Below are 16,411 nucleotides of genomic sequence, written 5' to 3'. Positions count from 1 at the left end.
TTTAAGAGGATCAAGATAGAGAGCACTTTCAAGAATATGAATGAGGTCCTGGAAAGAACACCAATAAATAAAAATAACTTAAGTAAGTTGACAAACCTGAAAGGACAAACAGTACCTCCTCACATGGAACACGATTATGATGATCCTGCCAACAATACCTATCTTCTCTTCAGCTTCTTACTAATTTTTGCTACTGCAGAGAGTAGCAACTCATACACATGAGGTGGTTAAAACAAACTTGTCCTGTGCAAAATGGGTGGGCAAAGATTGCCTAAAGAAATTGTTAACAGAGCTGTCCAAGAGACAGCAGTACAGGTGGTTTCTATGTAGCATGTGAAACAGTCCCTACCAAGAAGCACTTCCATTTGGCTGACAAACACTGTTGACACATGGATGTTTCAAGCAAGATTCTGAACTTGCCTGATCAGCACCATTCAAAACTCAAACTGGTAGAGAAACTAAAGATCTAATGACAGACCTCAGTTTTATGACATTAAGCTTCACTGTTATCCTCTATCCGGAATGAATAGCACCTTGTAGCAGTCACTGAAATGAACACCTATTGACATTTCAAGTACAAAAACTGGGTGACATACTTTTTGGATAAAGTTAGTGACACATAATACATGGTAGGGATTAGTTGATCTTTCAAAAAGCCTTTGGGGATAAGAAGATAAACAACAGAAATGCAGGGAAAAGGTTAATCAGCCGATCAAGCAGAAGTAGCATGACTTCTTCACACTGTCTACAGATAAGCCTGTGGAAGAAAGTGATCCTGCTTTTAAAAAGCTTATTTAAAAGAACTTCATCTTCTAAGGATCACTTACACAGCCAGCACTTCCTGTTAATATCCTAAGGTACCTAAAGGCCCTATGCGAATGTAAAGCTACTATACTATTGTGATGTGAAAACCAATTCCCTCAAGTTATTTGGATGAGGTGCTGCTACTTAGTAAAGATGACATTTTGCTTCAATCTGTTTACATAATATGCACTAAAAAATTATCGGTCAATACATTATTTATTTGAATACAACTGCCCAAGTGTCAGGAAGTAGTTATACATAACTGGATAAATAAGACATCTCTTCTAGTATGCTGATATGAAATTGATAACCTGCCAAGGACTGTAGATGAGGCACTATCTGCCACTAAAAATTATAAACAAAAATGCAAGGCTACATCCAAAATAGGGAAGCTCTGCAAGAAAGGTAAGAAAGAAAAGCTTTGGCATAAGTGCCTCTATTGCAAAAGAAAGTGGGGGGAATAAAAAGCTCTTTCTCTGTGGATCTGAGCCGACAAGAGTCTTCAGTGAAATATTCTCAGGTGAAGAAGATCCTTGAAATCACTGCATTAGAGACTAGAATTAAGCCATTTGGTCCTTCTGAACAACAACTAGCAGTCTATACAAGCCATAGCTATATATCAAAAGAGGTAGGAAAACATTGGACCAAAAAGAGAACTTTGATAGATACATACGTTTTCTTGAGTCTTGGAAATGTTAAACTGCTGTCCCAAGCTAATAGTTATCAATAGACTATTTTTCTTTGCAGCTTTTTTCCTGAACAAAATAAATATTAACAATAATGAAGGAAAGAAGGCATGTATCTCACCTACGACTGAGGCCTCATCTGTCCTTTCTAAAGAGAGATGTGAAGACGAAGTAATCAAAGCACTGCTTGAAAGAATTGGTGTCAGGGGGCTGGGGAAGGGTTCTGGAGTGCAGTCTTTAATCACAGATGTGCAAACTTCAGAATAAATCTTAGGGAAGGCAGTCCTTCTGGAGTGGCAGCCGTAGCCTCAATTTTACAACATTAGATACATCTAGTGCCAACTGATCCTTTGAGTGCAATAGTTTATATTCTGAAGACTACAGAAACACTTTTCCTCCAGGTAGGAAACATTATCACAAGGAAAACTGTTAGGTTTGTCTAGCAAAACCTGGCAGCTACTAATCCGGATTCAGAGATGATGTCTTAGAAAAGATCCTTGTCCTACACACATACAGCTTTGTCTTTAGGCTAACCATACCTTTTAAATGACTGTCATACTATAAATTTGATTGCAAGTCCTGAAGGCAACTTTACGGAAAAAAAATAACTAAAGAAAGGAGGCCCTGATAAAACTGTATCAAGACCAAATTCCAGGAAAACATTGCCAAGGAACTCAATAGCCAGAGGAAGAAAGCAATACTTAATCTTCTAAAGGTACAGAAATTCTGCTTTTATTTTTCTCAGACTCTTTCTTTTTAACACGCAAGTAGTAGATTACACCTGTTTGAGGGAAGGTTCTAACTACTTAGGAAGCAAACAACTGAAAACAGTAGACTGATGTTCAGCATGGGAATACACACATCAGAAGCTGGTTTTGTTTCTGGGAAATGCCTGGACTTTCTTCTCTATCTGTACCTCCAAAGGTGGGGGTGGCAACATTATTTGTACTTGAAGTACTGAGCACTGTAAAAGAAGGACTGAGAGGAGTTTGTACTATACATTTGGTAACAGATCAGTCAGTGCTGAAATACAAGAACATCACTTTTACCAGTTCCACTGCCTCGCCACAGTCTGTTGCTGCTGCACCTAGAATCAGAAGAATCACATTGGTCTGAATCACAGGTACAACAACTGCATACAGAGAGCCACCAACTTAGTGGTAGCACTGCAGAACCACTTATATTGACCACTTTTAAAACAGAAAGTAGTGACAAAGATCTTTTGACACGAGCTGTGTTTGTCAGATTATGTTCCAGTGCTAGAAATCAGACTTCAGTCTTCACACACTGTTCTTTGCTACCAGTTGTCAGAAGCAGCTCCCCACCCTGGATCTGTTTCACAGATTCAGCAGGCTTTGATTAAGCTCTAACTCGGAGCAGCAGGCAATCAACAAGAGAACTTTGTTACAAAGTTGTAGAGTTTTAGTGGTCTTACTCCTCAGCATACTAAGAATTAAATTAGTGCTAACAGAGGCTTACACGCACTTAGGACCTTCTGCCCCTTATGAACAAACAAAATATATTTTTGTATCCCTAGAGTACAAACACAGGTGTGACAGGACTTTAAAAGGTCTTTTATGCCCTGAAGTCACTAATAATTTTTCTAATACAAATGAATTAATGAATTGCCTAGAGGTAAAGAACACGTGGATTTGTCAAGTCTTAGAAAAATAGTTTCTACAAGGCTACAATGACAATTCTATTTTTGAAGAACCAAGCATCCTAGCCGTTACAGCTGGAGGCTTATAAACTCAGTGGGCTGAGAGGCCGTAATACCAGGCCACTGCACTCACTTTTGTGCCAGGCTGGATCTGTTGGGCAAACAATGAGTTTTGTTTGGCTTTTGTTTGGTGGGATTCCCTCCCTCCCCCAACAAAAAAGTAAAATGTGGCAGCATGTAGGAAAAAACAATTGTCTTAACTTCAGTGATGACTGTATTTCAAAAGTTTGCATTAGTACTTTCTTAAAGAAGTTTTAAACCCAGAACAGACACTTCATTGATCAACTGTGTAGAGAACAGAAATATTGCAACTGTTGGAGAAAACTTAAAAATGAAGGAATATTGGATAGGAACCAGAGTAAGGATTTGAAGAGTATAAGTTATTTAGTAACAGGCAAGGAACTTCAGCAACTATTTTTCATGTAGCTGGAAATAAAGAATGATTGGAATACCACAAAAACACTAAAAGAACAGTATAAGAGCTTAAGAAAGACTCTGAATGAAACTCTGCTTTACTTCCTATTGACAAATTTCCTTGCAATAAAACTTGACCTTATCGAAGGAGCTCAAATAAATAAGTTACCCCAATAGTACACCTTGAAACCACTTCTTTGTAAACTGCAAGAGATGCTTAGGTACATTAGCTTTAGTGTACCAAGTACATAAGAGATTCTAAAGTACCCCCATGTACTGATGATGCTCCTCTTACCTTATTACCTGAAACAGCCTGAGGTACCTTGTTACAGTGACACTCATCAAGTCACTAGGTCAAATCTGAACTAGCCAGACGCAAATGACAGAGACTCTTAAATCTCTCCGTAAATAAAATACCTCCTATCAGGTCACATTTCATTAAATATCCAAAACATGTCATCTCTATGCATAACAGATAAGGTGAAGACTGGGGTTTGGGGTTTTTTTTTTGTACATATGGAAGAACTATAATAAGCAATCTTATCTGAAACCTGAGAATCCTAAAGAATAATTTTTATTAACTGCTGTAAGCCTTTCTTTTCTTGTGACATTTCAACATCTGGATCTCTTCCCCGACTTTTTTTTTAAATTAGGTATTCACTCTCGCTAATTATCTCTCATTTAAAGCATGCTTATGCAAACAAGGTATAACCATTCAAAGAACCACCTCAATTCAACACAGGCAACATTCTATGGCTTTCTCATCAGCATCAAAAGAAAAGCACCATGAACTTCAAACTTTGAAAAATAAGTTGGTGGCAAAGGTGGATACTGCCACCATGTGGTATAAAAAGAACAAAATTAGAAGTTTCTATATTAAAGAAAGGTCAATGTACCAAGAAAATTGTTTCTAGAACAACTTTAATTACTGTTGTCTACTATCCCGTTAAATTGCTGCAGCAAAAATTACCACAGATGTCAGTCAAATCTCAGAAGGAAGAAATCTTCCTGTAGAGTATTATTAAATCAGAGCATATGGAATGTACAATGAAGGAAAATGCTCATGTAAATCAAAGTTAACAGGATTAATTTAATCTCAATTATCAGAGATGATGACACAAAATAATGCTGAAGCACATTAATCAATAAAATTTGTGCATTTCTTTTTCTAATTCAATCAAAGATACGTGAAAATAATATGAATTTCACAAGATAATCCTGTATAATTAATATCTCTGTACACTTGATTATTCCATAAGTAAATTTTGAGGAAAAAAAAAAAAGTGGTAACTAAAGAGTAATTTCAGTAGTAGTAAAATGACAGTGGCATTTAAGTCCCTGCTAGCCATGACTTGGATAAGTATACTTTGGGTAGCTGAAACTGTCTTATCACAGCTCCTGGTTTATGCAGAATTAAGCTAAAATACAAACCATCCTAGGTGTATATATACACTAAGAATACTATAAATATTCATAAATACCTTAAAAACCCAAACATTCTCCTTATACTGTTTCAACTCTTTTACTCTTTGAAATGAAAAACTGAATATATTTAGATAACCTGTTTCTCTACTTCTGGTGTTTATACCTTACCTGAAATCAAATTATCTTTTTCTTCAGCAGAGAAATAAGTAAGAAAATCAAAATCTAAAAGTTGAAAAACATAACAGAGAAGATGCAACTCCAATGAATTATTAAAAAAAATACACTTTTATATCATTAAAACAAAAAGCGAAGCAAAGACATCACCATCTCAAAAACTACACACTGAATCATCATTATGCCTTCAACTACTGCTAGACAGAACTCCTGTCTCACTGTCCCTGCCTTGAACCTTGCCCTCAGAAAGCACAACATAGCTGGTACGAGTCTATCCTGAACAGTCTCATGAGCAATTCTTGCAGAGTGACCATAACGTAAAATTAGCTGTTATGTAAGGATGTATAGAGCACGTTTCCCCTCTTCTTCCCTGTCCCCTCCTCCCCCCATTAATTTTTGTACAGCAAAAAAACTTTTATATCTTACACATGTATGATTTGGAGAAACAGTTTTTTGCAATATATGTATTTACACAGTTTCTTAATTGAGATCATTAAGGTGCACAGACCTCTGTCAGACACTTCAGTTGGGATTTGTATCCACTTAGTTCTTCTGTTAGGGTCTCCTTTTTCAGCTGTAGATCACTTAGCTCTTTTCTTAAGGAATGGACGACTTCATAGAATCGGATCTAGAAGAACAAGGTATATATTCAAAATTGAGACTAGCAAAGTTGCAATCACAAGACTACAATCCCAAAACCAAATCAGCTCAACATTTTATGGCAATAGTTCATCAAATGATCTTTAGTGAATACCAGGAACTGGTTGGGGACAAGTGTGTATGTGTAGCAAAATGTTAAAGCAAAGACAGCAGCTTTTTTAGCTTTTGACAGCAGCAGCTAAGAAACAATCAGTTTGTGTTTGGCACTGAATAAAAAAGAGGAATAAAGGTAAAGATACACATTTCTGTTCAACCAAGGCAGCTTCCAGTCAGGCTGCCCGATTAAAAAATAGAGCTGCTAATGGACCACATGGTCCCACCCTCCTACTTGTTGCCAACTCTAGAGCCTATCTGATTAACAGTGTAAAAAGAAAAAAGAAAAAAGCCTATTTAGCAATAAACAAACTTAACTTGCTAATTTCCCCCAAGCCAATATAAATTTTTATGGCGTGTGTAGAAACTGAGAGAGATTAGTTTTGTTTTCTGCCAGTTCAGTGTGCTGAATCTGCAGCAAGAAAAATGCAAGAGCAAGCACAGGAAGTGGGAACAGCACGTAAGTGGGCAGAACCATGACACACACACCCCCCACACACTTTCAGCAGTAACATGTTGCTATAGGGGTTCAGCGGCATCATGCAACTAAGCCTCTGAAAGACTTGACTCTGCTAAATTAACACTGAAAAAAAGCATTGTAAAAGGATTTAAAAAAAACCCAAACAAACAAAAAAACCCCCCACAGCTGTAACACATACTCCTCTCTCTTCCCCCACTCCAGGCATAGGCATAGTCTCAGACAAGTAAGTCTCAGATCCATAAAACTTTTCCAGAACATTTCCAGTGAACAGTAAAAAACAGTGGAAAACACAGTAGTAAAATCACAAAGTCAGTAGTAAAAAGCAAAAAGGGACAAAACAAAGAAGAAAGAACTTTTTTGATATACACCCCCACACACGTACACAGAGGTTATTACTCCTAAATTAACTAGATACCTTAAAATGTTTGGTTTGGGGGATGAAAAAAATTAGATAATTAAGCACTATTTTAATGTAAAAGCTACTCCACACCCCCTGTCATTAATGCTTTGATATATGATTAAAGAAGAAATACAAGCAAGACAGCACAGATAAAGTAAGCATCCAAGAGCAAGCTGTACTACACTTCCATGCAGAAGGCAGGCAGGTCTCTGTTTTGCTACCTGTGAACAGCAGTAGACAAAGAAAAGTTCCAGCTATACTCCATATAATTGACAGCATACAATTCTAAAAAAAGCACAGAAGCCATGGAAAGTTGCGATGTAAACATAGGTATATCTTGCTTTATACAATAAAGCAAGTGTGAAACATGACTGGAAAATTAGTAGTAAGGCAGAAAAGTGAAATTTTCTAAAAAACGGTGGGTTTGTTTTCAAGTTTTTCCAAATGCTGTGTATGTTGAGAGTTGCAGTTGTTTGAGTTTGGTTTACTCAAGAAGAGCTCCACTGTTCATCCTTACCTTTAGATGCAAACAAACATAAGTTTAAATTTATAGCATGTCCTATTTAAATTCATTTTTATTGCATAAAAATGCAAGCTTTCACTTTATTTTTTTTAAAGATGGTAACAAGGTATACTCAATGCACTGTGTCTAATTTTACCCACAAAGTGAACAAAATGGAGGATGAGATTTTTTTTTTAAAACTACAATTCAATTAAAACCAAAATAAGGCATGATGCTTTTTTGTTCACATTCCGAAAATTCCAAATGACAAATTCAACCATCAGATGCTACAGTAAAACTGTAATTGTCTTTGTTCTGAGAATTGAACCAACTGCATATTATTGCTTAGTGTTTCATCACTACTTTATTCTTGCAGAATTCTATTCCTTCAATATTTAGGAAGTTTTTCCACGTCCACCCGTGAAATCCTATTGCTTCTAATAGGTTTGCATGAAATCAAACAGTTAAGTTAGTTTTGTGGGGTTTTTTTCTGACCTCTGAACTACAATAGGCAACTACTTCCTTATGAAAAAAAAACAACCAACTTTAGAAATGCCCATGCAAAGAAGTAAGTACAATTTTAGTCTCTTAACTACAGCTTCTGCTCCCTACAGCTTTCATGTATCTGGATTCTTTCAGAACTTGTCTGATTACATCTGAAACCGAGCAAATCCCTCTCTTTCCCCCAAAAAAAGTGATTGCAAAATTTTTATTTTTTTTTCTTAAAAATAACCTTGATAGTCATTAATTGGTAGCCATTTAAAGCAGTGTGCATTTTTTTAAAAAAAAAACAAACAAACACACTGAGCTTTTCCCTTAAGTTCTTCTATTTTTATTGTGATTTCCCTAGGAAACCTAACTTACACCATCATGCCACGTTTACCTACCAAACCACAGCAACCCTAAAACAGATTATCCAGTATCAAATCAAGATGACACAGGATACAGGTATCAAGGATAAACATATCTGCACAGTCTCCCAAAAGATCAATGGCAGTAAGAAAACGCAAATGCGTGCAGCAGGTGAGGGGAAGGTTGTAGCAGAAGTTCAACTGTTATCATTATTTACCTTGCTCGATGGCCAATAAATATTCATGTAACTCAGCAGTCAAAACACACATTGCCTCTTGCCAAGTTGATATAGCAGAAACTAAAATTACTGTAACAGGATTTCAGAAACAATTGTATATCTTAAATTACAAATTTATATAGATGTTCCATAAGAAAAACTTTCCAGGTAATTTTTGAAAAAAACTCTTAGCATGTGCCCACCACTTTTTTATGGAAAACTAGAGTTAAGCTAAAAATAGGTGGGTGCAGAGGAAGAGAAAGTTGGCTTCTGGTAAATGAAGTTACGCGAAAGTAGCTGAATCAGTTAACTGCCTTCTTAAAAAAAGAGCAACTGAGCTGTAGTTAGCAAAATGATGCAACTGAAAGACATTGTGATTAAAACCGGGTCAAACAGAATTCACAGATACCATTTTTCAACAACTTGGTGAAAAATTTTTAGAGGTGGGTACACAAGAGGTTCACTTTACCGAACAAATTATTCAGCTGCCAAGCACCAGTTCAATGACCTGAAGTGCTTTAAAGTTTTGCATATACTGTTTTTAAAAAAAAAAAAAAAAACCAAAAAAAAACCTAAATTATTTTACATAAAAGTTCAATACAAAAAAGTGTAATTTTCAGAGAAAGATGTTTAAACCACCGTTTTTCATTTGTCATCATCATTAAACATTGCTTAGTCTTTGCTCTAACGTGTCACTATTGCACCCCTTTGTGGAAGAACCGTGAAAAACATCTCACACTTGGTTTAATTCTAGTATTTTAAACTTACAATATCTCCATATAGAAAATCTGTATTTAAGCACTTCCTACTGCTTGTCCAGTATACCAGGTTTCAAATAAAGTGTAAGCATTATATATACATTTACTTCTATCCTGCAGAAGTGTACAGCAGTTATTTTATAACTGATAAATAGAAAAAAAGAGAGTCTGGAAATTTCTCACTCAAATTTTCTCTAAGCAGAACTCTTTCTTGCCAAGGAGAATTTTACCCCAATATCAGCAGACTATACTATTAATCTGCATATATATCTGGAGCCAGAGATTTTATCTGCCTGAGAAATGCCCAATTCCTCCTGAGGTAAGCAAAGCAGAAAACAGCATCAGAAAAATAACTTTTCCCCTTTGACATCCTTTTCCTAACCTTCAGAAGCCAAATGGATGCATAGACAGGATATGCAAAACAGTTCTGTAGCCTCCCAGTATCTGTACCAGCTGAATAACTCAAAGTAATGGTAAACAATCCCTGAGCTTAACTGATACCCTCAGATTTGCACTGATGCTGTTACCAGAAGAAGACAGGAGAAGCAGAAAACTGCATCTTAACTACAGTATATCTTTAGAATGCCTACTCCAGAAAAAAAAAAAAAAAAAGGCCAGGAAAAGGATTTCTTCAAAAGAAAAAAAGTGACGTGCGTAAAGAGGAAAGGGGTTTCACTGAACACACAAGCAGTGGAATTTGAGTCCCAGACAAAAGTAGCATTTACTAGTTGAACACAGGAGGAAATGAAAGGTAGATTAGGGGTCAAGGTGGTTGTTACTCACCTCTCCCGCTTCACATCTTTTTTAGAGCCTGTTTCTACTCACAAATACAACCTAAGCACTCTTAATTGTGCTGTGACAGCCTCACTTAAAGTAATTCTATTGAGGGCAGTGGGTACAGTAGACAGTGAGGGGGTAATAACCCAATAGGCCCCAAGCTAAGCGTTCTTGTTTATCACTCAGAGCCTTAAAACTTTTGTAGTACTTTCAAAGTCCAAGTTTTAGAATTTTTGAAAAGATGTTCCCAAGAAATGTTTCATATAGTCATCAACGACATACAACAGTGGGACTGAGTGCACCCTCAGCAAGTCTGCAGATGACACCAAGCTAAGCGGTGTGTTTGATAACGCTTGAGGTAAGGGATGCTATCCAGAGGCACATGTACAAGCTGGAGAGGTGGGCTCATGTGACCCTCATGAGATTCAACATGACCAAGTGTAAGGTCCTGCACCTGGGTCAGGGCAACCCCCCAATACAAGCTGGGGGGTGAAAGGATTGAGAGCAGCTCTGAGAAGGACTTGAGGGGGTACCGGTGGATGAAAAGCTGGAAATGAGCCAGTAATGTGCACTTGCAGCCCAGATGGCCAACTGTATCCTGGGGTGCATCAAAAGCAGAGTGGCCAGCAGGCATAGGGAGGGGATTCTGCCCCTCTACTCTGGTGAGGCCCCACCTGCAGTACTGAGTCCAGCTCTGGAGCCCTCAGCACAGGGATGACATGGACCTGCTAGAACAGGTCCAGGAGGGCCATAAAAACGATCAGAGGGCTGGAGCACCTCTCCTATGGGGACAGGCTGAGAGAGCTGGGGTTCTTCAGCCTGGAGGAGAGAAGGCTGTGGGGAGACCTCATTGCAGCCTTTCAATACTTAATGGGGGACTATAAGAAATATGGGGACAATCTTTTTAGCAGGGCCTGTTGCGATAGGACAAGGGGTAATGGTTTTAAAGTAAAGAAAGTAGATTCAGACTAGATATAAGGAAGAAATTTTTTACAATGAGGATGGTGAAAAACTGAAAGAGGTTGCCCAGAAAGGTGGTAGATGCCCCATCCCTGGAAACATTCAAGGTGAGGTTGGACTGGACTCTGAGCAACCTGATCTAGTTGAAGATGTCCCCACGCACTGCAGGGGGGTTGTACTAGATGATCTTTAAAGGTCACTTCCAATCCAAACTATTCAACGAACATCCTTTAGGTAAGGATGACAAGTTTTACTTCTCTGCACATACCTAGAGCATAGTATACCACAACTTTCACCCAGCAAGAGAACTCATTCACGCAGCATTTACACTTCAACAAATGCACTGAATTTTTTAACATTGTATTATTTACAGCTTCCTTAATAACTAGCTCTATAGAGAAGTAAAATGCTAATACTTTGGTGAATTAAGGTTTACGTGTCTAAATCCTCTTCATTCCTACAAGTGAGCCAGGATGCTCTGGACATGTCCCACAGACTGTGAAGGCATTGTCTTTTTACTGCAAGCAGAGTAGCCCCCTGTCCCTCCACCTACCCATAAGCCATAATTAACAAACTTCTTAAATCAAGAAAATGAGTCTGAAGGTATACTTTAAAGTAGACTCTTATCTTTAGTCAGATAGGAAAGGGGCAGATGGAAAGCATGAGGGAAGCATAAGGGACATTTGCAAGAGCCATCTCAACTTGCGGTTCTGGCAAGCAGAGTTTCAAATTTCTGTATTGAGCCTGCTGTATTTTGTATCATCACTGTGTGCCCACCATTTAATTGTAACACTTCGTTCGCTTCACCCTCTTAAAATGTATCTCTTTTTACGACACCGCAGTCTGGGATTAAAAGGTTCTCTTTACTGGAATCCAGACAAAATGGACTGATCCAGAAGTACATCTGCCTCTGAAGGTCTTTCATTTCTAACCGGGGAAGAATAAGAACTCTAAGGAGCATAGACTGGCTTCTATATGCACATTCCTTTAATTCTAAATAAAAGCAATGTACAGCTTGTGGTGGGTTGACCCTGGCTGCTCACTCACTTGCTGCCTCCAGTGGGAGCAGGACAGAAGCGAGTGGGAAGAACAAAAGCAAGTAAACTCAGGTGTTGAGTTTTCTCAAGCTTAGTTAGTGAGGGAAGAGAGAGATTAATTTAAAAATAAGTAATTCTTAAAAAGGACATGCAAAGAGAATCACTCCTCGCATCCCACAAGCGGACCGATGCCCAACCAGGCTCTGAGCAATAACCACCTTGGAAGCCACCCCCCACCTCCTCTTTCTTCCTCTACCTCCAGTTTATATTGTCGAGCATGACATTAGATGGTATGGAATATTCCTTTGGCCAATTTGGGTCAGCTGTCCAGCTGTGTCCTCTCAATCTCGCAACCACTCCTAGCCTGCTCGTGGGAGACAGGGGGAGGCAGAGTGCAAAAAAGAGAAAGCCTTGATGCTGTGCAGGCACTGTCCAGCAACAGCCAAAACACTGGTGTGTTACCAACACTGATTTAGCCACAAATCCAAAACGTAAAAAGATTCAGGGTGCTATGAAGGAAGTTAATTCCATGCCAGCCAGACCCAGGACAGAGCTGTATTTTAAACTGAGACAAAACACAATACTCACAGAAACATATTCAGGGATAGAAAGCTGGTCTTCAGGAAGAGACTTTAGCTTCTCATAGCACTCATCTGTCAATTCCAAGTCTCTCAAGCTGCGACGGATATCTCCAGCCCTCTCCCTTAATTGATGATTCGTTTCCTCCAGTTGCTTCTGTCTCAATAGAATAGTTTCCATTTCTTGTTTCATTAGAGCCTGATGTTTTCTTCAAGATTGATTTGCAAATAGAAGACATTAAGTAGTGAGTAACACAAGTGTCAAATCTTCACAATACCCTGGCAAGGGAGCAAGTTACGCTCATTTTGTAGAGGGGAAAATTTACAGACAGACTAGGTAATTAGCACAAGAGCGTACACCACCATGGTTACACAAGACACGGTGTGCAGAAAAACTGGGAACTTCATAGTCATTGACAATAAAAAGCTGAATCTGAGAAGTGTCAGTTAATCTCCAAATATGCTGACTTGAATTTATAGATTAGTTTTAATTCACCAAGATTAAAACCATGAAAAAGCAGAATGTATTTTCACACAAAACCCAAGGAACTAGCAAATCACCAAATGAGACAATAGTAACTTCAATCTGTGTCTTGCCAAGTTTCAGCATATGCATGCTTACGGCCTATTCCACACACAACCCTTCATCTTCTACCCAGTGTAACATACAAAGTTGCAGTTCTTTTTTAAAAACACAAACACCAATACACTTAAACAAGCAACCTTACTTCCAGCCTTAAAACACTGCAATTACTATTATCACCAGTGACAAGGTATTATACAGCAAGAGAAGCTGGAGGTCACTTAGAGATGTTTCAAAGTGTTTATTTTATTTAAATCAAAGGTACCTGACCTACTTTTTTTGAGGTTTGAGCTGTAACTCTTGAAAACATGTTAAAATTACATCAAAGTGCAATAATTCCTACATTATTTAAAAAACATTAAAACTACTAGCTAGTACTACAAGGCGATGTGTGCCCCACTTGTTTCAAAAAGCCAAAAGAAAATCCCAGGTCAGCAAAGCAGTCAAAGACATATTCCGCACCTAGTGTACATACGATTCTGTTAAACGGGGATGAAAAGTGAGATAACAGACAGAAAAACTAATGAAAAGACTGGAGAAAGGAACGTAGTTCAACTTTTTTATGCCTATTAATAACAATTTGCACATCAGTACTTTTTTACTGAACGCTTCTCAGATAATTCAAGTATGGCCAACATTGGAATATTCCGCTCTGGTGCAAATAAGCATACAGAATGACATTTTTCTGACAGTCAGCTGCTCTTAGTTGAAAGACTTTACTGTAACTAATCTCAGGTCTGGCTTCACATCCCTAAATCTGTTCCAGGATTACTACAGAATATGACTTCAAAATAGGCACATCCTGTAAACTGGTGCATCCTCTATTGTAACAGGAGGATATTAAGTAATGCTCTTCCTTCGCAGCCCTATTACAGGTGTTAAAACATTTAATTGACAAAGTAATTTGGAGAAGCCTGCTAGCCAGTCTATTTTCAGCTATGGATTGACCCAAAATGTTTCAGAAAAGCAAGGAGAAAAGTAAGTTTCTCATTAATTGAAAGCATCTGATCAATAAGCATCCTAACTGGAAGCGCTGAACACTATCCCCTTACCTTTCCCAAGTCATCCAAGCTGGAGAGTTACTAAAATTTGGTTTAAATTGATGGGAAGTCTGCCCCCTCTACCTATTCCTTTTGCTCTTTACTGATTTTAAGAATGTTCTTACTCCAAGTTTCTATTAAACTTTGAATCCAGGTAACAATAAAACCAAACCCACAAATTTCAGCCAGTGAGAGCTGAATTCAAATTTTCTTATAAGTAAATTAAATATGTAAATTCCATTTTTAGAATGGAAACACTAATATAATCTGCAAAAGAAATCCTATTCCTACAATTCATAATCATCACTTTCCATTAACTGACCATGGATTAATTTGAATTCATATTAATAAGTTATTAAAGCTGAAGTTTTTTCGTTGTAATTCCATCATACCTAGCATCTTCTTGCTGTAATGCCAGCTGGCTATCCAGTCGTAAAGACAACAGCTGCTTTTGATGGATTGCATCATTAAGCTTCTCTTCTAGCTCTTCAATCTAAATATAAAGAATATAAATATAAAATTAAGAAAACGAGTTATCTTGGGAATTTTTAAAACTTATTTGACAAAAAGAACAACTTGAAAGAAAAAAGTAGAGAGCCCAAAGTGCTGGGAAGTACAGTAATTCCTATCTAACAAGACCTCTAAATATGCCAAGTATTCATAAAACACAACGTGGGTTTTGCCCTAACAAGCTAAAAATATGAGAGACTTAGTTCTACAATTTATCTTTTTCAGCCAAATAGCTACTTGTTCAGCTGATTTCAAACTAGGTTTAAACTCAGAGCAGCAAGCCAGTGAAAGCCACCGTTAGTATACCGTAGGTTGCAAACACTGACTGCTCACAAACGTGGCAAAGCTTTTGCACCTTTCCTAATTTCATGCATCTTAGCAGAAACCATACAGGACAAAATCTCCTACTATTAGCATACTGGTATACTCTAGCCACATCTTCATTAATAGATTATTGAATAGCATTCGGATGACTTTTTCTAGTATTCCACAAGTTCAGGGTAAAAGCTCTATGAAGTCGCTTACACCAGTGACAAAATTATTCATGTTTCTAAAAGAATACAGGTCTTTTCCCTTTGTTTTTAGAAAAGGAAAAACTAATTTAATCCTGCGCATCCATTTACAGGTATTACGCCTTAGACAAATCAGCTAAGTTTCACCTATCTTTGTTTCCTCCTTTTATTATTAAAAAAAGCTAAGCAGGAAGTTTCTACCATACTCTAAAAGCACCAGAAACAAGAAAAGATTGTACAACAAAAGAAGCAACATTTCTTACCTTGGTCAAATATTCTACTTTCAAGTTGTCAATCATCAAGTTTTTCTGAGACAATTCTATTTTAAGCAACTGAAGATTATGGAGCAACTCCTTCCGTTCAATCAGCTGCTTAGTGATTTTAACAGTACCTTCTCTCTCTTCAGAGGAGGACACATCATCAGTTGGTATTGTGGTTTCTAAGCTAATATCTTCAGACTCCAAGGAGCTAGAAATGTTTACTTTCCTCATCTCCTTAGAGCTTTTATGTGACATTTTTATTCCACTATTTGCAAAGCTTAAGTTGTACTTTGAGATGAGCTCCCTGAAGAATCAGCTGCAAGAATCCAAACAATTACGTAAAAGGCATTATATCATTATGAAAAGTAAAGCAGTTACACAAGACCACTAAGCAATGCTTCTCAGCATCACGTAAATCTACTTTTTTGTTCATGCAAGAAAAGCATTTTCAGAAGCTGTGAAGAGGGCAGTTGCCTGAAAACTCTCTACCTAAATAATTATTAACACGGGCTTTGATTGCAATAAACTAAATACTGGCGTGAATCACGCTGACTAGTAAGACATTACAGCTAAATCACCATGTACACCTGCCATTCTGTCAGAGGAGCATGCACCGAAAACTCCCGAGACCCAGAAGGCGTACAACGTCAGCGAACATCCAGTAAGGGGCATAACAAGAGGAGACAGAGAACACGGTCAAGGAATACTTCCATGGCCACCCTTGCCTTCTTTAGAGAAGTAGTAGCTCCATTGCTCTCACCAGGCTAATTTGCTAGGACTTCCCAAAAGCGAGCTACCTAACGCTCTCGCATACTTCCACAGCCACTTGGCGTACACCGCAGCTGTTTTTTAAAGCGGTGCCCCGGCGCAAGCCGTTCAAAGCCCTACAGAGAAGGGAAGATGCCGCGCACGGATCCCCGGGCCAGGGCCTGCCCTGCAGAGAGGGGCGCGGAGCCCGCCGGGGCTGA

General features: G+C 38.1%; 1 protein-coding gene across 1 annotated transcript in view; it reads right to left on the bottom strand.

Annotated features, from left to right (window-relative positions):
* Positions 1-16,259, bottom strand: part of PIBF1 (progesterone immunomodulatory binding factor 1) — a 117,174-nt gene extending 100,915 nt beyond the window's left edge. Inside the window, exons 1-5 of the mRNA XM_009636810.2 lie at positions 16,204-16,259; positions 15,447-15,759; positions 14,554-14,654; positions 12,549-12,747; positions 5,732-5,851 (exon numbers count right to left, since the gene is read on the bottom strand). Of these exons, the coding sequence (XP_009635105.1) occupies positions 5,732-5,851; positions 12,549-12,747; positions 14,554-14,654; positions 15,447-15,698 (672 nt within the window). The 5' untranslated portion in view covers positions 15,699-15,759; positions 16,204-16,259. The remainder of the gene's footprint in view (positions 1-5,731; positions 5,852-12,548; positions 12,748-14,553; positions 14,655-15,446; positions 15,760-16,203) is intronic.
* Positions 16,260-16,411: the final 152 nt, after the last annotated feature.

The sequence above is a fragment of the Egretta garzetta genome, unplaced genomic scaffold, assembly GCF_000687185.1.
Source record: "Egretta garzetta isolate BGI_Z169 unplaced genomic scaffold, ASM68718v1 scaffold524, whole genome shotgun sequence".
In the NCBI taxonomy this organism is placed as follows: Eukaryota; Metazoa; Chordata; class Aves; order Pelecaniformes; family Ardeidae; genus Egretta; species Egretta garzetta.
This window is presented reverse-complemented; position numbering and strand designations above follow the sequence as displayed.